The 20,309-nt window shown below is 39.1% G+C and overlaps 1 protein-coding gene across 3 annotated transcripts in view; it reads left to right on the forward strand.

Annotated features, from left to right (window-relative positions):
- Nucleotides 1-20,309, forward strand: part of MIGA1 (mitoguardin 1) — a 1,154,615-nt gene that overhangs the window by 144,823 nt on the left and 989,483 nt on the right. For all 3 annotated transcript variants that reach the window (XM_044085862.1, XM_044085860.1, XM_044085861.1), the window contains exon 3: nucleotides 8,216-8,390. In XM_044085862.1, coding sequence (XP_043941797.1) covers nucleotides 8,216-8,390 — 175 coding nt within the window. The remainder of the gene's footprint in view (nucleotides 1-8,215; nucleotides 8,391-20,309) is intronic.

The raw sequence follows: 20,309 nt of genomic DNA on the forward strand, positions 1-20,309 counted from the left end.
AATGCAAATAATAAAGGGAAAGAGGACAAACCTGTCTAATTCCTCTGCTCGAGCAGAACTCATCAGAGCAGATCCCACCCTCTTTAATTTTTACTCCTGATCCCTCATATATTTTCCTAATCAACCTTATAATGTTTTCAGGAAATGCAAATGCTTCCATTGGCCTTCTCATGAAGTCCCAGCTTAATCTGTCAAATGCTTTCTCTGCATCAAGACCCACCAACAAAACTGGTATTTTCTTACATTCTGCTTCCCTCTGAATCATCACTGTTCTGTTAATGTTGTCAAATGTTTGCCTCCCCTTCACAAAACCAAATTGATCCATATCTATCAGTTTTGGCATTTGTTTTGCCATTCTTTTAGCCATTATAGATATGAACACTTTGTAATCATGGTTTAGTATTGAAATTGGCTGGTATGAAGCTGGATCTGATGGATCTTTACCCTCTAAGTATTACAGCTACCACTGCTTTCTTCCAGGATGGTGGTACTTCTCCTCCTCTTAAGATGCTATTAAACAAAACCTTCCAGATCTTTATCAGTTTTCCTTCCTCCTAGCTTCCAAACTTCTTCTTCAGGAATACCATCTCTTCCTGGGGACTTTCCTGTAGATCGATTTATACATCGCAATTTTATCCCACCTCCTCCTGTCCTAACTGTTAGTAATTGAGCCTCATCTACCTCTTATTCTTCCATAAACATTTCCATGTGTCTTATCCTATTTCTCTGCTTTATAGTGACTCTCATACAATTTCAGAAGTATTACTAATACCTCAACATGATCTGTTCTCGTCTTTGTTATAGGCTCCCTAAGTTTGGCGACAGCCCTGAGTCATTGTGCTAAACATTTTTGTGCTCTTGTATTATTATCAAAAAAATAGTTGCTTATCAGCAATCTTTCTAAGCTTGTGCATATTCTCAAGGTAATCCCTTATTTTTCTGCCTAGCATTCTGCAGTTGATTCTCTTGTTCTATGAGATTCCTCCTAATCTGCAATACTTTCACGTGTCAGTTCTTCTAAATAATTCTTGTTACTTTTTAACCATAGCTCCCTTTCTTTTATTTCCGCCCAATTTTTAAACTCCACTTTAATTTTATCATACTCCCCACCTATATTTTCAGAAGAAATTTCTATCTTCTCCAACTGGTCTATATTAGATCACTGAACACTTAAAAAAGTAAACGGTGATTAATCGACCCTATATAAGCAAACTTACAGTGTCGAACTGTCAGAACAGCGATTTTTTTTTCCAAACCAAAAAAAAAACACTTTAAACATTAAATTAAGTGGGGGGCTGCGGCCCCTCTACTTAAATATACCAACTCTGGGACCGCACTACAGTGCCAAAAATGGCAAAGTAATGAAGCGGCCAAGCAAATTTTTTCTCGGGGAAAGAATTTGCTTAAAAGCCGCTTCGATAATTTGCCATTTCAGTCTTTTAGGTTCGACCAAGATGCATTTGCAAGAATGTGTCTTCGGTCTTCTAACAGGGAACGTCTCCAACAGCTCCTGAATAATCTCCACTACCCATTCCTTAAATTCCTCTCTTTTCAACAGATAGGTGGGAAAGCTCAATGTCTCATTTTTATTTCATTACCCTGGTTTCTATTCTAGCTATTATTGGTGCATGATCTGAAATGGTTATTGGGTGGTTCTTAAGACCTTCAATTAAATGCTGTTGTGAAATGTAAATTCTGTCTAGCGTAGCCCAGTTTTTATATCTTGGGGGGAATAATATGTAAATTCACTCCCAACTCCAATTACTGAATTCACATCTTCATGCCAAATATTTTCATAATTTTTTTCAAAAATCTACCCTCCTTTGCTATATTTTCCCTTCTGGGGCCCCCAGACATGTCTTCATTGCTGCAAATCAAATTCCAGTCCCAACCTGTAAGTAATATTCCTTGCTGAAAACTGATTATTTCTCACAGACTTTTCTTCAGCTCCATTACAGCAGTTTTAGATGGAGTATAAATATATGCCAGTGTAATCCTCCTCCCTTGCCAGTAGCCTGTCTGCACTACAAATCTACCATTATTATCTTTTTTGTCTTTGCCTCTCACTGTTGGAGCTCTTCTAGCAATTAATTTAAGTACTCATCGTTTCCTTTGTCCTAGGTATTCCACCGAATAACCATCCTGAAAACTTTTGTTTATCAAATTCACATGTTCAATTCTTTCTAAGTGTGTCTCCTGTAACATAACTATTTGGACTCTACATTTTTAATACAGTTCACTACTCTTTCTTGTTTGTATTTATCTGTGAGGCCATTTACATTTAAAGATATTAAAGAAAGCATCATTGTATTAAAAAGTTGTTATTCCCATCTTTTATGTACAACACCTTTTTCTTAAATGTCTAATTCCAGCTTTTTTGTTATGTGCATACACTGTTTGGCAGGTTGAACTTTTATACAGTTGTTTCTTGTCATATGCATTTGAGCCTATGTCACATCTTATAAAACTTTGTTTTATTGAAAGCTCTCAAACAAAAAAACAAACATACCCCAGTACCCCCTAAAAGGTATTAACTTAATACTAACATACAAAACTATGTACACCTTCAGATATTGAAGTTTTACCCTCCTAATAGGAACAAACGTCCCAAACTCACAGCCACACTCACAGACTTGAGTTAACCTAAAAGAAAGGCTGTCCATGCTAAGATGCATGGTGCACCCTGTGTTTCTATTAAGTGCCAATTGGTTTTGTATCATTATAGCTCTCCCAACTGGGAAAACCCCTGCATGTTTTCAGAGAACATTAGATACCTTGGGAAAGTCCCTGAATGCTTTCAGAGAACACTATCTTCTTTGGGGAAAACCCCTGAATGCTTTGAGTAAATATTATCTCCTATTTTCCTCAGCCAATCACTCTCCATCAGACTGTAACCAATTTCTCTTTGTCAGGTTGTCTAAATGGAGACGAACCAGGCAGCCAGATTCTCTTTATCAAATTGTTTCCATGGAAACCCGAAGACCAGCAGCAGAATTGTTACTGAGCATATGTGGTATTTGTTAGAAAAAAAGCCTCATATTCAGTGTTTTTTTTTCATTTACTTGCTCTCTTTTAAAATTTGTAACTAAATCAATCTAAGGTCTTTAATCCAGTCATTTCCCCATGCAAGAATGAGAAAAGCCACATTAATTTTTTTCTTTCATCATACTTTTTAACCAGGCTTTTTTATACACTGCAGTACGTACATTTCTTAAAACTGAAGAAGAAGAAAGAGAGAAGGGAGAAAGAAAAGAAAAAAAAGAACAGCAGCACCTGCTTACAATCCCCATTATACACAAAAAAAAGAACTGAAAAAAAACTTACCTTACAGCATTTAAAGAAAACCACATGCCACAAAGCTGGTACTATTTAAGAAAAAAATCTTTGCTTACAACTAACTTTCTCCTTTTTCTTCCCCTCCCTAAAGCACTTTTCTGAACATTAATGACATGAATTGGGATATATGCTTTAGAGTCCTGCACAAATCCAACAGATTCTGAAAAAGTCCAATATTTCCAGATTTTCTTGTTCTGTCATATTTCACAAATATAATTATTGTATTGTAATCCCATATTAAGTTACTGGTTTTATTGCTGTTCATCTCTGAAATCCTGTCTCTGTTTCATTTCTAGTGTACTCTCAATTCTTCTATTCAACTCTCGTGTTCCCTTCCTTCTCTCCAACAGTTTCCATTGGAAAGTTTGAAAAAGTTTCACAGGTACAGCCCCTCTGTGGTCTTTATTACCAGAAGAACAAGAAGCAGAATTGCTTCTGTTTCACAGTTTACTTTTTGTTGGACAAACTTTTGTGTTTCCTCCTTGGCATGTACTTCTTCAAAAAATGATTTTGCCCCTCCAGAAAGAATACCTTGAAGACAGCCGGGTATAGCCTGTTCTATCTGGTGTACAATGAGTAATCATTCTCCACAAACACTCTGCTGTCTCCCACTTTTAATACTTTGTCCTTCTGCCATAATGTTTTTCAGAATCAACTCCTTCTGCCGGTAAGATTTCATCTTTACTATTAAAGGTCTAGGTTGCTTTCTCATAGCCAGGTTTGGAGCATATGCACTATGTGCCCTTTCAACTAACAACAACTACTGTGGAATAGCAGTCCATTTGGTTATTTGTGCTTTCATAAAATTAATGCAGTCTGTTCCTTCCAGCTTCTCTGGTATAGCTGAAAATTTCAGGTTTCCCCAATATGCTCTGTTCTCTAATTCTATTATTTTTTGAAACATCTCTTATTGAGCAGTCTCATATTCAGCCATCCTTTTCTTTACTTCGACCTCTGATTTTTGCAGCTTTATCATCTTATCTGAATATCTGTTTAAAGCTCCTTACATTTTTGTCAGCCTTTTGTTGTTTGTCCAAGCCTATGCTGCACTCAGGTGCCACATTTGTAGGTATGATCTCTTTTTCTGCCTGGGCTTAGAACATACACCCTTGTGGTTCAGCAGTGGATATGCTACTTGCTCTGAAACAGTAATAAGGAATCCCAGAAATAGTATTAGTTCAAGGATGCTTGAGTACTCTTGTGGAATATATGTACATTTGAAGGTCATCTGTTTCAGGTCACCACAAATAAATAAAATATGGCCTCAAATATAAAGGTGTCTCAAGTTGTGATGGAACTATGGAAGTGGTAGAATGATGCCTGAAATTGAAAAAAAACTCTGTTGAGACCCTTTGGTGTATCTAAGCATTTTAGGAGAAACCAGTAGAAGCCAATTTACTCTGCAGAATAATCTAATGTATAATATGGTGCCTACTAACGGCTCTGTTTTCCTGTCTCATAGTCTCTCAGACAAAATTTGATTCCTAGCATCCAGTGATTCTTTGTTCCTTACCTTCGCCAACATGCTGTGATCTCATTGACGTCTTCATGCTGCTTTCATTTTGTAGGTTTGCAGTGTCTTCATCTTGTCACCACTGAAAAGCATTGCCTAGTAATGCCAGTAAATATGTTGAATAGCTGACGTCCACTGCTGCCATTCTGATGTTGCCACATTCAATATGTGACTCTGACACCTTTTCCATTATAGCACAATCCCCTCTTTTGTTTGGTTTCTTTGTCTAGCTTTTAGGTCATGGTGTTTGACTTTCTTTGAATGTAGGTTTGTCACGTAACAAGCAATACAGGGACACAGAAAGTTATTGATAAAGAAACTTTATTGTTTGAAAAGTGCTGCACTCATTTTTTTTTAGAAATCAAAGGAAAACCCTAAACATTATGTGTCTGATATTTAAAAGGTAACTAATAATTATGTAATGTATCGTTGAATTAAAACCATGAATTTCAACTCAGAAACAGCACATTGCTGCTGAAACTAGAGCATTATATAAGAGTGTTCTGGCTTTGTTATGGGTGTTTCAGGCAGCACTCAGATTTAAACTGTCATGCTGTGGGGAGAAGGTGGTGTAGGAATGTTGCTGCAGGAACATGAGATGTGCTTAACATCATATGATCACATCTGTTTACTTTTGAATAGGTACTGTAAAATAAGTTGAGGTGCCCTAACATTTCACTGATGTAAAGGCAAGCATTCTTCTATGCATGAATGAAAAGTCTGCATTCATTCATTAGTTTAGCATTACTAACGGAGTTTACAGTCATACCTCACAACCTTCTAGCACAAGAATTCTGGACAAAGCCAAAAATAATGGTGGTAGTGTGGGGGGACAAAGGCAAGAATCAGGGACAAAATTTAAATGCTCTTATAAACTTAGAATGTTGCAAGAATAGCAGGTTTTGCATTTACATGCAGTGTATAAAATATGTGAAGTCTGAAACTTGAATGGCTATCATACTAAGAGTTCAATCCTCAATAATTTGCTAGAAAACCATACATTTGTCTGGAATAGAATGAAAATACGAGAAAAAATCTGGACATGCTGTTAAATTCTGGACAATTAAAAGATGCAACTTAATGTTACAGATGTAAGCTGAGGAAACTCAATAATTAGAATTATTAAAAATGTGCTTTTATTGCTTTTTTTAGTGACAAGTATCTCTTTTTTTTTTTTTCAGTATCCTCTTCTGTCATATTGGGGGAAATATATTTGTTAGAAGTGTTACGTGATAGTAAAGAAGATGGGGGTGGAGGCCAAACACAGATATCCTAGGTAAAAAGATGAACATTGAGGTTAAAAATACATTAAAATCTGTAAAACGGGATCATACTTGAGTATTTAACGGTGATATGTTTGGTATGCTAGGCTATTTCCATTTTTTTTTGGCCTGTTGGTTTACAGTATTACCAGCATCATGTATTTGATTCTGCTTTTCAGTACAGCTCCCTAGTGCTTTGCAAACTGTTGCCATGGTAAGCTTAATGACTTGAATGAATGAAATCATTATGTGACCTTATCAGGACAGCAAATCTATGCCTCAGATTCCTTTTAATGGCTAACACAAGATGCATTGTTAGCTTTGGAAAGCAAAGGTGATCCATGTATTTTGGAATACAAATTTTAATGTCTACATGATATGATGTGCTTAGACTTGTATTTTAAGTGCTAAGGTACTCCTTAAGTGGTAAAGCTTCATGACCTGTTTGGTATAGGACTAACTATTGCTTTTTGTATAGGCAACATGTATTAATAACGTGACATATGCTTCTCGTACTAAATAAGGGCAGAAATACTCTATGTAAACCATTATACACAAACAGAAGGACAAACTGACAAAATATACCTTCTATGCTAGATATGATGTGAGAGCTAGCAATCAGAAAGGACCTTGGCTCATCCATTCTTACATATTGTACCTAGCTGCTGTCTGATATTAAACAGAACTAATTGGGTTGCTGATGTGACCTCTCCTTATTTTTTTTCCTCCTGCTCTCTCTTTCTGTCTCTCTGCAGCTAATTTTATTAACTTTTAATCCTTTTTACTTAGCCCAGCTTATATTTCATACCAGTACTATGCTCTTCATCCCCTTTTTTAGTAAAACTCTTCCATGTGATTTGAATCTTCCCATCCAGCTTTTCCTTAACCATTAATTCTCCCCACTTATCCCTTGAGCATTTTCTTCCCTGTTGATTCACTAGACCTGATGAATATTTCCTTAGACGCTCTAATATGAAATGCTGCAATTTAAAGAAAGCATACTAAGATTATGCATTCAACTAAATTGGATTCATTTTCTTTTCTTTTAACTTTTCAGCGTTGTTGCCTCACAGCAAGAGGTTCTCCCGTTCGATTCTCGGCTGGAGTGTGGGGAGTGCCTTCTGTGTGGAGTCTGCATGTCCTCCCCGCGGTTGGGTGGCATTCAAAAGATATGCATAATTGGGCATGCCTTTGCTGAAGGTTGGACGTCGAGCTGGCACCTCGGCGTTCGTGAAAATCTACTGCCAATCATTAGCGGACCAGAGTTCCACTGTGGCGACCCCTAACTGGGAAAAGCTGAAAGACAAACAATTAGTTAAAAAGCAGCAACCACAACAAAATGTTTGTACATTCTAGCCTTTTAGTTAACAGTAAACATGGCTGCAAAAAATACTGCAAGGTTTCTTTTCTTTTGCAGTTGGAAGGGATATCTGCAGTCACTGGGTATTGCAGAAGTTCATGCACCATTTGACTTGACTGGTAAAGCTGCAAGTTCTTTGTAAGCAGTAGATCTGTCTCTTGGCTTCTTGTGCATAGTGCTGTTATACCCAGGCAACGTAAATACCAGCAGTGTGCATCAGTGTAAGGTGAGGTAGAGGAGGAGAAATGTTTTTGTTTGGTTACCTGTGGAACAGTCATGGGCAGCAACTGGTGCTGTATCTGTAAGTTGCATATGAAATATTTTAGAAAGGATGCAAATTAAATCCAAATAATTGAGGTGTCTGTATACCGGGACAGTGTGTATGTGTGTGTTCACTTTGCGTGGGTGCATGCATGTGTGCATATGTATGCGTGGGAGAAAGTGGATATGAACAGCTGCCGTTTTTGTACTTGAGTATTTGATGTGAGCCATCTCTTTCTCCAGTATGCTATTTTGTCACGTCAGACACAGAAACAGCTGATAAATCAATCAAGTGCATTTCAGAATTGTACATTTCATTTCCATGTTTCAGTTGCAGATTTGAAAAATGTTCAAACTGTAGGCATTGCAAATCAAGCATACGATATTCTTGAGCCTATGAAAATTTGCAGTTTCATATCTAGCAGCTTTAAAAACTACATGGGATTCATGTGTGTGTTATGTCTCCTTTTTATATATTTCCAGATAAAATTTTCTCCTGCTGTGAAGAAACTTCTTGTGGTGACTGCATTAAGCACAGTTTCTATCCTTTTTCTGGCTCATCTTTTTCAAAGAAGACGAGGAAAGAAAAAGAAAGTGCTTCCATGGGAAGAAGAGCGTTTTGTTCCAGAATTTACTCAAGCACTTGCATCTGGAAAAGGTGCTTTTAGCAATTTTCTGAAAAAAAAAATTACTTGCACTTATTAGTTAAGATCTCTATGTTTGTATATACTGACCTAAAAATCTGTTCTTGTTATTAAAATACAGTTTTGCCGATTCATTTTTCACCAAAAATACATTGAAAGTGCACTACATGAAAGAAGAAATATGGGTATGCATAATGTGGATAAATCCACATTCACCAACTCAAGTAATAGATTGCAAAGTCTAAAGGATATTAGAGTTAATTGACGTGGATTTTCTTTAGCATGATATTAACTGGAATGAATTTTAGTAAGCTGTAAGTTTACAGTGCTTCTGGCATTCAACCACCAAACAGGGATAGTTTATGCAGGTGGTTAACAGACAGACATTAGATATTATACCTAAGCTGCTGCTGTTGATCCTGTAAGTATTTATGAACAGGTGCTGTCATTTGTTAAACTATCTCCTGCAGGAAGAACTCCTGTCCAATAGTATTAACACTGCACTTCTAACCTATACAGATCCTATCAATAAAGCTAGAGGTAATGGCAAACTAGTCTCTTCCGTATTTCTAGGTTTGTCTAAAGCCTTTGACACAGTTTGTCACAGCAAACTACTACTATGAATGTCCTCATTAGGTGTCTGTCAGCCTACCCTTCTGTGGTTCAAAAGCTACCTATCCAGTAGGTATCAGTCAGTAAAATGGCACTCCACCCTCTCTCCATACTTCCCAGTCACCAACGGTGTATCATACGACTCTATCCTATCCTTGGGCCCCTCCTCTTTAACATTCTTATCAACACCCTCCATACATCCACATGACAGTCCTCTCTAATACAGTACGCAAATGACTCCATGCTCATTTGCACATCTGACAATATGGTACATCTCCAAAAAATTATTTAGAAGCTTTAACAGCAACTGAAACAAGGCTTTGTAACTCACAATTTATGCTCAACCCTTAAAAAAAAAAAAAACAAAAAAAAACTATTTTTTCCCCAAATCTCTGTCCCACGAAAAAGCAAAATTTAAAATCCTCCGTGTTGATAATACAACCTTTGAAGTCACTTTTTATTGAAAATCATTAGGGCTGATAGTAGAGGATCTTAAATTCGACCTGCATAAGAAGAAGTCGTCAAAAACTAGGAATGCTTTATTGAGCCAAACACTTTCTCACCAATGCAACTAAAGGTACACTTGTCACTACTTATCTCCTCCCCACACTTCTTTATGGTGCTCCCATCCTTAATCTTCAGGCATCACAAAAATCAAAACTTGGAGCAGTGCTATAATAAATTTGCTAAATTTACAACAAATGCCCCTTTCAGAACCAACCACTGTATAACACTAAAAAACTAAATTGGTTAGAATTACCCCATCAAGTAACATATACACACCTTCTTACCACCTATAAAATTATCCAGAATCCATCTGATTGTCCAGCACTAAACATTCTACACAACAATGTTCCCAGTCGGTCATTATAATCCAGTGACCAAAAACTCATGCCTGTCCACAAACCTATCAAATCTGCTGAGCATTTTCTGTACTCCTACCATGTTGCTAAGGCCTGGTACTCCTTCTCTATCCATCAGGTCAGTACCCTCCCTCCCATCCTTCAAAACCATTCTGAAAGACTTCCTAACCAAACGCTGGCTCTGTTCTTGCTCAACATCAAGGTGAACTATATCCCTAAATGTGAATAAATACCTATTCATGCCTTACATCTCCTTACCCTCTCTTCTTTACTCGCTTCCTTATTTCTATCAATTTCTCTCCCCTGGCTTTCTCTCCAAATATACCATAAATGTTCTTTTATCTCACTTTGTAGTGCAATTCTTGTTTGTATTATATTAACTTCCCTTTAATTTCTCTATAAGCTGGCTAAACTATTAAATCATTATCATTTAACTTGTATCTATTCTTAACCAATGTTTTCATATTGTATCTAATTTGGTATAATTATTTAAACTGTTGTCGCCTCACAGTTAGACGTTGCCCATTCCATTCTCAGTTAGAGCGTCTTCTTTGTGTCGACATGCGTGAATGGGTCTTCCTTCGTTGAAGGTTGTGCGTTAGGCCCGGCAAGCCAGCACGTAAAAATCTACTGCCAATCATTAGCGGACTGGAGTTCTGCTGTTGCGACCCCTAACCAGGAAAAGCCAAAAGACACAAAATTTAAACTGTAATTGTTATGTGCATTATTTTTAAAGACTGTAAAGTTATTGTGCGCAAAATGTTTTGTAGTATTTTGGAACTTTTCTCACTAGGCCTCTGCTGAAATGGGCTCCTACTCGTTTGGACTTTCCCTGTAATCAAATGTCAGTAAATAAACAAATAAATAAATTTGATTGGAAGCAGTGCCTTATGCCTGTGTTTGGCCTGGCCACATATGTACAAATTCTGCTTAGGGTGGAGGTCCATCACTACAGTGGCTGAAACTTCTGCTAAGTAACAGCATGAGAGAATTGGATTAAGAGCAATTAACCTAAGTGCATAAGAGACTTTGTATAGTGTTTATCTAGGATGGGAAGACCTGCTTATATGTGCAGAACTAGATCTCTGTCTCCATCTCCGAGAGAAATAGAAACAGAAGGGCAAAAAATGCAGTTTCAAGATATTGCTATAAAATGTTTTTTTTTTTTTTTTTTGCACTGACTATATTCAAACCCCCCTTTCCCAAATCCACATATCCCATTCATTCCTTCTCAGGTTGACAGCTCATTCCCAACAAGAGTTTCAGTTTTATGGCCCATTTATTCTGTGATCTGGGTGAGATTCTTTGGCCCATTTGTTCCCTTCATAGCCCCAACCTCTCTCCTTAGTGACTGGGACTCCTTTAATTGTTTCACCACTTGTGCATTGCACATGCTTGGCCAGGCCACCCAGCTAATGTGTAGTGCTGTTGTCTCCCTGCCCCATAGTGCTTTATGTTATAATCCAGTGGGGTCAGTGTTGCAGTGAGTTGGGCTGTCATCCTTACTGTATAGGAGGATCCAGTATTTCCTTCTCGTGGCCATTATCCCCAACTGGCTCCTGTATTGCAGGTTCCCAATATTTCAGCTTTTCAGCCTTCGAGCCCAGACTACTTGTTGTTTGTTCTGGACCTGTTGGGTCTTTCAGTGTCTGGGATTGGATAGTCAATTCTGAGATTTACATTAATGTTATGAACCTTGGTGCCAGTGGCAATGGGTGGTGATCTCAGGCTGCTAATTAAACTTTTGAAGCCTAACCAATTTCCATTTTTCTGCTTGAATTTACCTATCCTATTTGGTTAGATATTGGCCTTACATATCCCATGGTCAATAATTATATATTATCCCTAATGACCATAAGTGAGATCATACCATAGATAGTTTGAGGGGATCCATGCATGGGGTAAATTATATAGGAGTTACCTCTATCCATTAGCAGCACAGGGGAGTCCTGGGGTACATTTTCTGTTTCCCATCCATAGAGCCAAGTTGCACTTGAATATGGACAAGGATAAACTTTGTTTTTTGTGGTTGGGAAGTCTGTTCCAGAGCAGTGCCATCCCCCATGAGATAGACCTGTCCCTCCAAACCATTGTGTTGATGTTACAGAAAAGATTTAGATCCCTAGACCAAGTATTTCTAATGCCATTTAACTTGTTGATGTGAAGTAAATTCATCAGTTTTGAGTCAGAGAATGCCTTGCATGCGAGACACAAGTCACCTCTTAGCAGTCTGTAGGATAGATACTAAGCATAGTGACAGGACTTTGAGTCTGTCCATGTAGGACATGTTGTTTAGGCCTTGTATCCTTTTAATTAGGTGTCTCTGTGGGCGTTCCAGTTGTTCCATGTGTCTCGACAGACACATGCCGGGGGTGGGGGTGGGGGGTGGGGCATTATAATCAATGATTGGCCCAATGAAGGCTGAGTAAATGGAGAAAATTACATCCCTAGATCTAGATACAATCCCTTTGTTTATAATCTGTGCAGTATAGAAGGACTTTCTTACAACAATAGACACCTGTTGGTGTAAAGTTAGGTCATTGTCCACATAAGTTCCCAAATCCAGAACAACTGGGTTAACTGTCAGGGGTATATTGCTAATGTGATAGTTCCCTTGGATAGATGACTTCCCAAAGGATACAATAATGCATATTTTGGCATGTAGTTTGAGTCAATGGTTTTTAACATCAGTTGTTCATAGGTTGGTACTAGGCTATCGGCCCTAAGGCCTATGCAAGCCTAGCCATAACAATTCCCTGGAAATTTTTTTCCACAATATTTACTTCTCTGGGACCCTGTCTAGCAGGGTGACTGACATGATCCCCGGGGTGAATTTCCTATCTCTCATCCAATCATCAATGTTCCTTTTCAAGAGGGCCAATGAGGTGCTCTGCTTGACATCTATGAGGAGTCTCTGGGTCAGGAACCTATCCCTCCAGCATGTTTTGTTCATTGTGATGATAAGGTTTAGATCCCTGGAGCATGTTGCTATGAGGGATTGGGATTTCTTTAAGTGGAGCATGTCCAACAGCTCAGGGTTTGACATGGCCTTGTATGTTAAGCAGAGATCACCTCTGAGTAGACGATATGCCACAGAGTATAGCTGGAGTTTTTTTAGACTGTCAGCATATGGCATCTGCTTTAGGCCTGTGATTATTTTAGTGAGGTATTTCTGTGGCCTTTCCAGCTGTTGCAGATGTCTTGTGAGGTACATACCAAATGTAGCATTATACTCTATAATGGGTCTAATGAGGGATGATTACAGTGGGACAATGACCTCCTTTTTTCTGGATGAAAAGCCCTTAGTGATGAGGTGTGCCACGTAGAAGGATTTCCTGACTGTTGTGGCGATGTTTATTATGGGCAAACTCTCCTACAGGATGGCTAACTCATTTGGGATTCAATGACTGCTGCTAGCTTGCAGTCATTTTCAGACTTGGTCAGCCAAAGCCCTTTGGTATTGGCTGTTACTACAGAAAAGTAGATGTCAAACAGGAAATCTTGTTTCCAAACAGGAAATGTGAAATAGGAGACATTGTCTGGGTTGTCCACTGGACAACCCTCCATCTTTATAGGAGGCTGACCACTGTAGATGTATGTTCTCTAGATTATCGTATTAGCTAGTCTTTCTGCTTATAGAGTAGTTGCTTTTTTCCCTTCTGGATAACTTAAAAATCATTTAACTCGGTTAAGACTTTGGTTTGCAATGCCCAGTGTCGTCTTAATGGCAAAAAAAAAAAACTAACTCCTCTTCTCCTCAAAAACTACTCATTAAATAACACCGAAGTAGAAGTAGTCCCCCATACAAAACCACTAGAAATGGCGGTTGATGATGATTTCAAATTCAGTCTTCACATCCAAAATAATTAAAAAAAAATCACCATAAAATTGATATGCTGTATTGGCACTAACACTTCCTAAATTCAGCCACAGAAATCATCCTCACAATTATATAGCTCCATCCCTCACCCCTATATGGAGCACTAGTACTGACAAACTTCCAAACCACACTAAAATGTAAACTTGATGTATGCTATAAGATTGTAAAGTTCTACATTAACTCAACGCACTTCACTCACCACTATACTGCACTTTACTCATTAAATTGGCTAGAATTTCACCATCACCTCACATACCTACAGGTAATTACAGCATAGAACATAATTTATAAACTCTCTATCTGTCCTGCCCTCAACTACATTCTCCCTTGCTACCACCCTACAAAGCCTCTTCACTCTGACAGCAAATATCTTCTCTCCGTCTACAAACCCAGTAAATCTCTAGGTCCCAGTCTCTACTCCAACACCTGTAGCTAAAAACTGGAATTCCATCCCATGACCCATAAAATGCAACCCAAACATACAAATATTCAAAGCCACTCAAGGAGTTCCTGTCAAAACTTGGCTGTGCTCGTAATCCACTTCTGGCTAATCTCTCATCTTCTTATGTCCTCCTCCTGTGCTACTTATCGCATTTCTCTAACTGGATTTCCTGTTCTCATTTACAGTAATAAAATGTACATATGCATATTCCCCTATATAATTACTCTTCTAAAATTCACTGGTATTGATGTTAAATTGTTCTATTTATGGAATGTATATTACCATCTTGTATCCCCAGTTGTGAACTGTAATGGTACCACTGTCTTAAATTTATTGTATGTTGTTATATATAGAGCAATACATCATACGTTGGATGTATGTGAATCTTTTCTTTCTGAACCACTGCTGAAAATGGGCCTTCTAGGTTCAATTGGACTTTCCCAGTAAACTAACATCAATAAATAATACATACATTCATAAATAAGTAATTTGGACTACATGAAGATGTGAACTTTTATGATGCTGCAGCAGGAGGTGTGTGTTGTCCCTTCCTCCTGTGGTACCAGACTGGAAAAGAGTACTGCTTGAATTGTTTTTTCAGCTATCTCCTCATTAGCAGCTGTCCCTGCACCAGTCCCAGTGAGCCCATTCAGCACCCTGCAGGTGACCACACCAACAAACATTTTGGTATTGGATGTGGTCTTGGCTTAGGGAATCACAGACATTTACTTTTGCACCTTCCATGTTGATGACATTGATATCTGTGGTGTTAGTGATAATGCTGCCAGTACTAGGCTATTTTTGGCCCTGGATGTCAGAATTGGGCCTTCAGGCAATTTCCTTATGCTTCAGGTTTTGAGCCTGAGTCAATTTTGGGCCTGGTGGGTCCTCCATTTTCAATTTCTGGAGTTTGATAGTCACTACTGAGTTTTTCACTGGAGTTATGGACATTGGTGCCAGGGGCAGTGGGTGTTAACCTCTGGGATTTGATATTGTATGGCGGTGAATGCATCTTGGTTGTCGTTTTCCACGGTGATGCTGCAGACTATTTTGTGTGTGCTTCCCTTGACCCATGTAGCTGTGTTGATCTCAACCGAGTAACACTTTGTCCCATCCTCTCCTTCTGCTGCTTAGTCATCTTGGCAGCAGGACAGAGGATTGAGAACTGTTGGCAGGACATACAATGAATATCTTGCATGAGCTTTGCTCGTTTCTCCTTCATGTTACCCCCTTGGGTAGGTAGAAAGCACAAATGCTTGAGAAAGCACATTGACTCCCTGGTGGGGTCATGTATACCAGGTGCACACAATTGGGATGGTGCTGAGTCCTCTACCATTTCCTCCAGATAATGTTGTAGTTTGAGAGATCCCTGAAATAGTGAAGCAAAAGAGGGAGTGGCATGCAGATCTCATGGCATCTCTGCAAAGAATCTTTAAGGAGGCTTTCTGATCTTGCCATTATTCTTCCTGGGTACTGACAGGTCGATCTTTTCAACAGGGAGGCTTAGAAAAGAAAACAGTGCTGCAGCACCAATGCACAGGTGGGCAAAGAAGACATTATGGCCTTTCAAGTTTTAGTGGGCTCAGACCCCCATGATTGATTTTGTAATCAGTTTGGTATCCTCCAAAAAGGTTCTCACTCCCGAGATCCAAGCTGTCCACCCCAAGTAGAGAATCTGGAATGCCGGACAGATATGGGAAGTGGGGTTACATATCTTCCACCTTTACCATATGGATGTTAAAGTATTCATCTCGGTCATTAAGGTTCTAACAAGAGCTAGTGGATGAAACATCCAGGTAGCTTGAGGAGTTGCTAGATGATGCACTTAAAACTAAGATGTTCACAATAGGAGGTAATTTTTTTTCTGTATCAAATCTTAGATGCACTTGGCTTACAGTTTTACATATGGCATAGCTAGGGCAACAGGCATTGGTGTTGCTCTCTGCAGTTATGATTGGCTGCCCCTGACTGAGTCTACTGAGAATTTTATGACTTCACTGCTTAACACCACCCACCTTTTTTGAACCATAGGTTAAGGAAAACCTGTAAGACAGTAGGAAAAAGGGGAAACCTTATTTGCTGTTGGCATGAAGCTTCATAGTCCTCATTTACGCTATCTCCTGATGCAGAAAGGTTCACATTAATTCTAGTAAAAGCATGACCATTTGCAACAAGGAAATCAGAGATGTGGGTGGAACCACCGAGGCCGTGGCAACTTTCAGAATGAATGTTGGTGGAAAGACCAAAATAATCTGCAGAGCCAAGGCTGTCATGGCTCTTCATTTGAAGGACAAAAGAAAAATCTCCAAGGCCTTGTGGAAACTACTGAGACCATGGATAATGTCTAAAATGGATGCTGGCATAAAGGCAAATGTAATCAGCAGAACTAGAGATATTGTGATTCTCCAGGTGGGGCACAGAAGACAAATACATAAGGTGTTGCCCGGCTATCCCACAATGGAGGCAATCGGGAGTCTTCTGTTTTTCCATTGAAATGTATGGCTGGCAACCATGTAATATAAATGGATACAGACTATAATATCCAGAGAAGCTGTTACATTGCACATTTCATACAAACCACACTCTTCCATTGTCTGGTGATCCATCCCACCAAAAGAATGTAGTGAGAAAAGAGGCTGTAAACGTCATTCAGAATAGGAAAATCTGAGATGTCTTGCCAAACTAGAGGGTTTTTGTATTATTCCAGAATTTTTAGGATCTTTTTGGTTCCAAAGAAAACAAAGCAGATCAGGATAATACTGGAGTTAAGTGGTCTCAATGAAGTCATCCCCAAGGAGAAATTCTAGATGCTCATAGTGCAGTCAGTAATTTTAGTTCTGTTTTAAGGAGACCGGATTTACTCTCTAGACCTCCAAGACATCTGTGTCAACGTAAAGACTGCAAAAGAGTTGAGGAGGTTGCAACATTTCTGAGTAGGAACCAATCATTATTAGTTCCAGTCACTTCCTTTCAGTCTTATCTAAATCCCCAGAGTATTTACAAAATGCGTGCTGGTAACTACAGTGAACCAGATGCTGTAGGCAGTTGGGTGTTTCCTTACAGAGTTACCTTCTTCTGACTATGCCAGCTCTTGACAAGCCAGTGACGCAACAGAAATCTCTTTATGTTATGTTCATCCTTGTAAATTATGGTAAACACTGCAGTGCACAAAAAGGAGCTATCATATACACTCACATTCATCAGTTGCATCCTGGGCACTCTGTCTTGCAAGTGTCATTTTCTCATTTTCCACTAGCTAGGACACCTGTTATCCAGTTAGCACTGTCTCAGCCACTTCAGTCTTGAGCAATCCCAGCAGCTTTTTTTCTCAAAGCACTGGGTCCTCTGGTAGAAGCATTGCATATGCTTACTCACACTAGGTATCACATGAGGATTAAGGGTCTGTGTTTAGCCATCGAATGGATAAAAGCATTGAACGGCATGTCTCATCAAACATGCTATTCATCGAGCCATTTGAGTAAGATCGCATTATGGTAGAGATCAGGAAATTTGCCCTTTCCCCACTGTAGTGCAAGCTTGGAGTTGTATTTATAATCAGCAGGTGGTGTGGGGGGCACAGCCCTCCACATGAGGAGTTTTGCTAAACGGCATTTTCGATGTAATGCCATTCGGCAATTTTTCCATTCGATGGCTGAACGTAGACCTGAGAATTAAGGCGTGGATTTCTGAGGTACAATGGTCTCAGCTGGAAGAACCATTATTTTTTTCAAGTTAGAATTTCCAAGGTATGCCAAAGCCACTTGTAGTGGTAGCTTCACATTCCAAGCTTCACTCTGGGTAGTACATTTATCTTCCCCATTGCTACAGTGGTTGTCAGAATGGATGCCTCTACGCTATGGTGGAGGGGTGCATTGTCAGGGGCAGATAGTTAAAGGCCCATGGTCACAGGCTGCTGTTCATTATTCTTTAAATTCTGTTTCTCTAATCCCCCAATAAGGAAACCTTCCTATGATGTTGTCTTTCAAGAATGTCCCCGAGGATTTACTTTACATTTCTCCCCATTTCCCATTATCCAAATGAAAGCCAGTTAGACCAAGTTCAGAGTCATTCTCATAGCTCTGTTTTGGCCCCAGCAGGTGTGGTTTCTTTTGCAGTGTCCTTGACTTGCAGGCAAGTTTGTCTAAAGCCTTCCTGAATCCTGTTGACTCACCCATCTGGCAATTCTCATCTATATCTTCACACTCCGTTTATTTAACCACATGTTTTTTCCACATACAGAAATAGACAGGAATCTATGTTCCTTGCTAAGTTACCTAGATCCACACTTCTGTCAAAGAGACCTAATACAGAAAATATGTTTAAGAGCAGATGGACATGCTTTTTTACATTTGGGCTTCTTCATGAGCCCAAATTTCCTTTTTCAACTCCTATGCCAGGTATCATAGCCACAACTGTCCCAGATCTTTGATAGTGACATAAGTTATTCATCCATTAAGGTTCGCCTTGCTGCCATTTCTGTCTTTCACTAAATGTTTCATGGCTGTCTGTCTGCTTCTTTAATGGTTTGCAAAGCCTTTCTTTGGGGTACATTATTGATTAGACCTCTGTTTAAAGCTGCCCCTTTCCTCCTTGAGATTTGTACTTCATGCTTGCAAAGATAACTTTGCTTTCTTTGAAGCTATCATAGAAAATTTTGTAATTGCTACAAATTCCAACAGATGAATTTCTTAGTGACAGACCTTGTGTGTTAAAACCCCCTTACCTGTTTTTTCAGGGGGATAGTGTGTAACTATGGAAAAAATGTCCCCTTTCGCCAACTGTAGCCACATAAATGAACTTGAATCAGGCCATTAATTTGCATGGATTTTCCCTCTGCTATTCCATGAAAGGTAAGTACCTGTAGGGATGTATAGAGGCAGCTTAGATTTTGTGAGTTGAACTAATTCCATAAGTAATATTCTACACTTTTAATTATTATTTTTTTTTTCTTCAGAAAAGCTCATGCTCCCAGTTGTCTAATGTCAGTTTATTTAAGTAGCTTTAAGACTGTATGAAATGTTCTTATGAAAAATACAAATAAATGTTGCTTACTCTGGCTGCCAAACATTCAACCACAGCACTGGCTACCTCTCGTGCTCCTTTCAGGGATTCATGCTTTTATAATATTTATGGGCATCTATTGCAGTTGCTCACATGGTAGTAGCTTGCTGCACACTGGCTCACTGTCACTTGTTTGAAAAAGCAAGTGCTCGAACTCCCACCAGTCCTTCTCCTGTTTCTGCATAGCCTTCCCAGCACCCAAACCTATGCACTACCAGAACCTAAACTCTCACCCAGTTCCCAACTCAACTCCTTAGTCACTAACCTTAATCCTCCACTCCCTGTCCCTAACCGTACAACTCCCATTCTGCTTCGTAGCACTAACCCTAACCCTCCCTCCTGCTCCCTAATTCTGACCCCCCTCTCACCTCCTAATCCTAAAACCCCTCCTGCTCCGTCCCTACAGCTGCTTGCTTGAGCTCATATCAAGTTTAAGTGTGAGAAGCAATCCCTGCCCACAGCTGCTTGCCTAAATTCATATTTTAGTAAACCGCAGCCTACATGAGATGCAAAGCACTCAAGTCACTGGCTTTAAGACCGGGATTTTGTAGCATTTGGGATTCTATCACATATGGTGAACTGTATTTGTAGAGCTGTGACATGGGCTTCTCTGAATGCTTTTACAAGATACTGTAAGCTGGATGTAGTTTCCAGGTCTGAGTGGTCTTTTGGATCCACAGAGATGTAAGTTGGTTTCCATGATTTCCCTTCAAGGAGACCGGCTTGTGACTCTGTCTTAATGGTTAAAGAGAATGGACTTCCTTGTTTCAGATATAAAAGCAATTTAGTTACCATAATGATTGATATGAATGAGTGGTCCCATCTTCCTTTCCCCAGCCATAAGTAGACATGATCTAGTGGATTTTTATGTACTTGGGTTTTATGTAAATAGCATTTGGTTTGCTTTGTGCTTCACTTTTGAGCAACATGCTGCAGATCTGTAGAGTAACTCCGTGTAGAGAGCATTATGGGTGTGACAAAAGGGAAATACTGTCAGCCCAGCTAACTAGAATTTTGTAAATAATTATATGCCATTTGTGAATATTAATGTGATTTATACAGAAGTGTGATAGGA

The sequence above is a fragment of the Protopterus annectens genome, chromosome 10.part0 (genome assembly GCF_019279795.1).
Source record: "Protopterus annectens isolate FY-2018-M chromosome 10.part0, PAN1.0, whole genome shotgun sequence".
In the NCBI taxonomy this organism is placed as follows: domain Eukaryota; kingdom Metazoa; phylum Chordata; order Ceratodontiformes; family Protopteridae; genus Protopterus; species Protopterus annectens.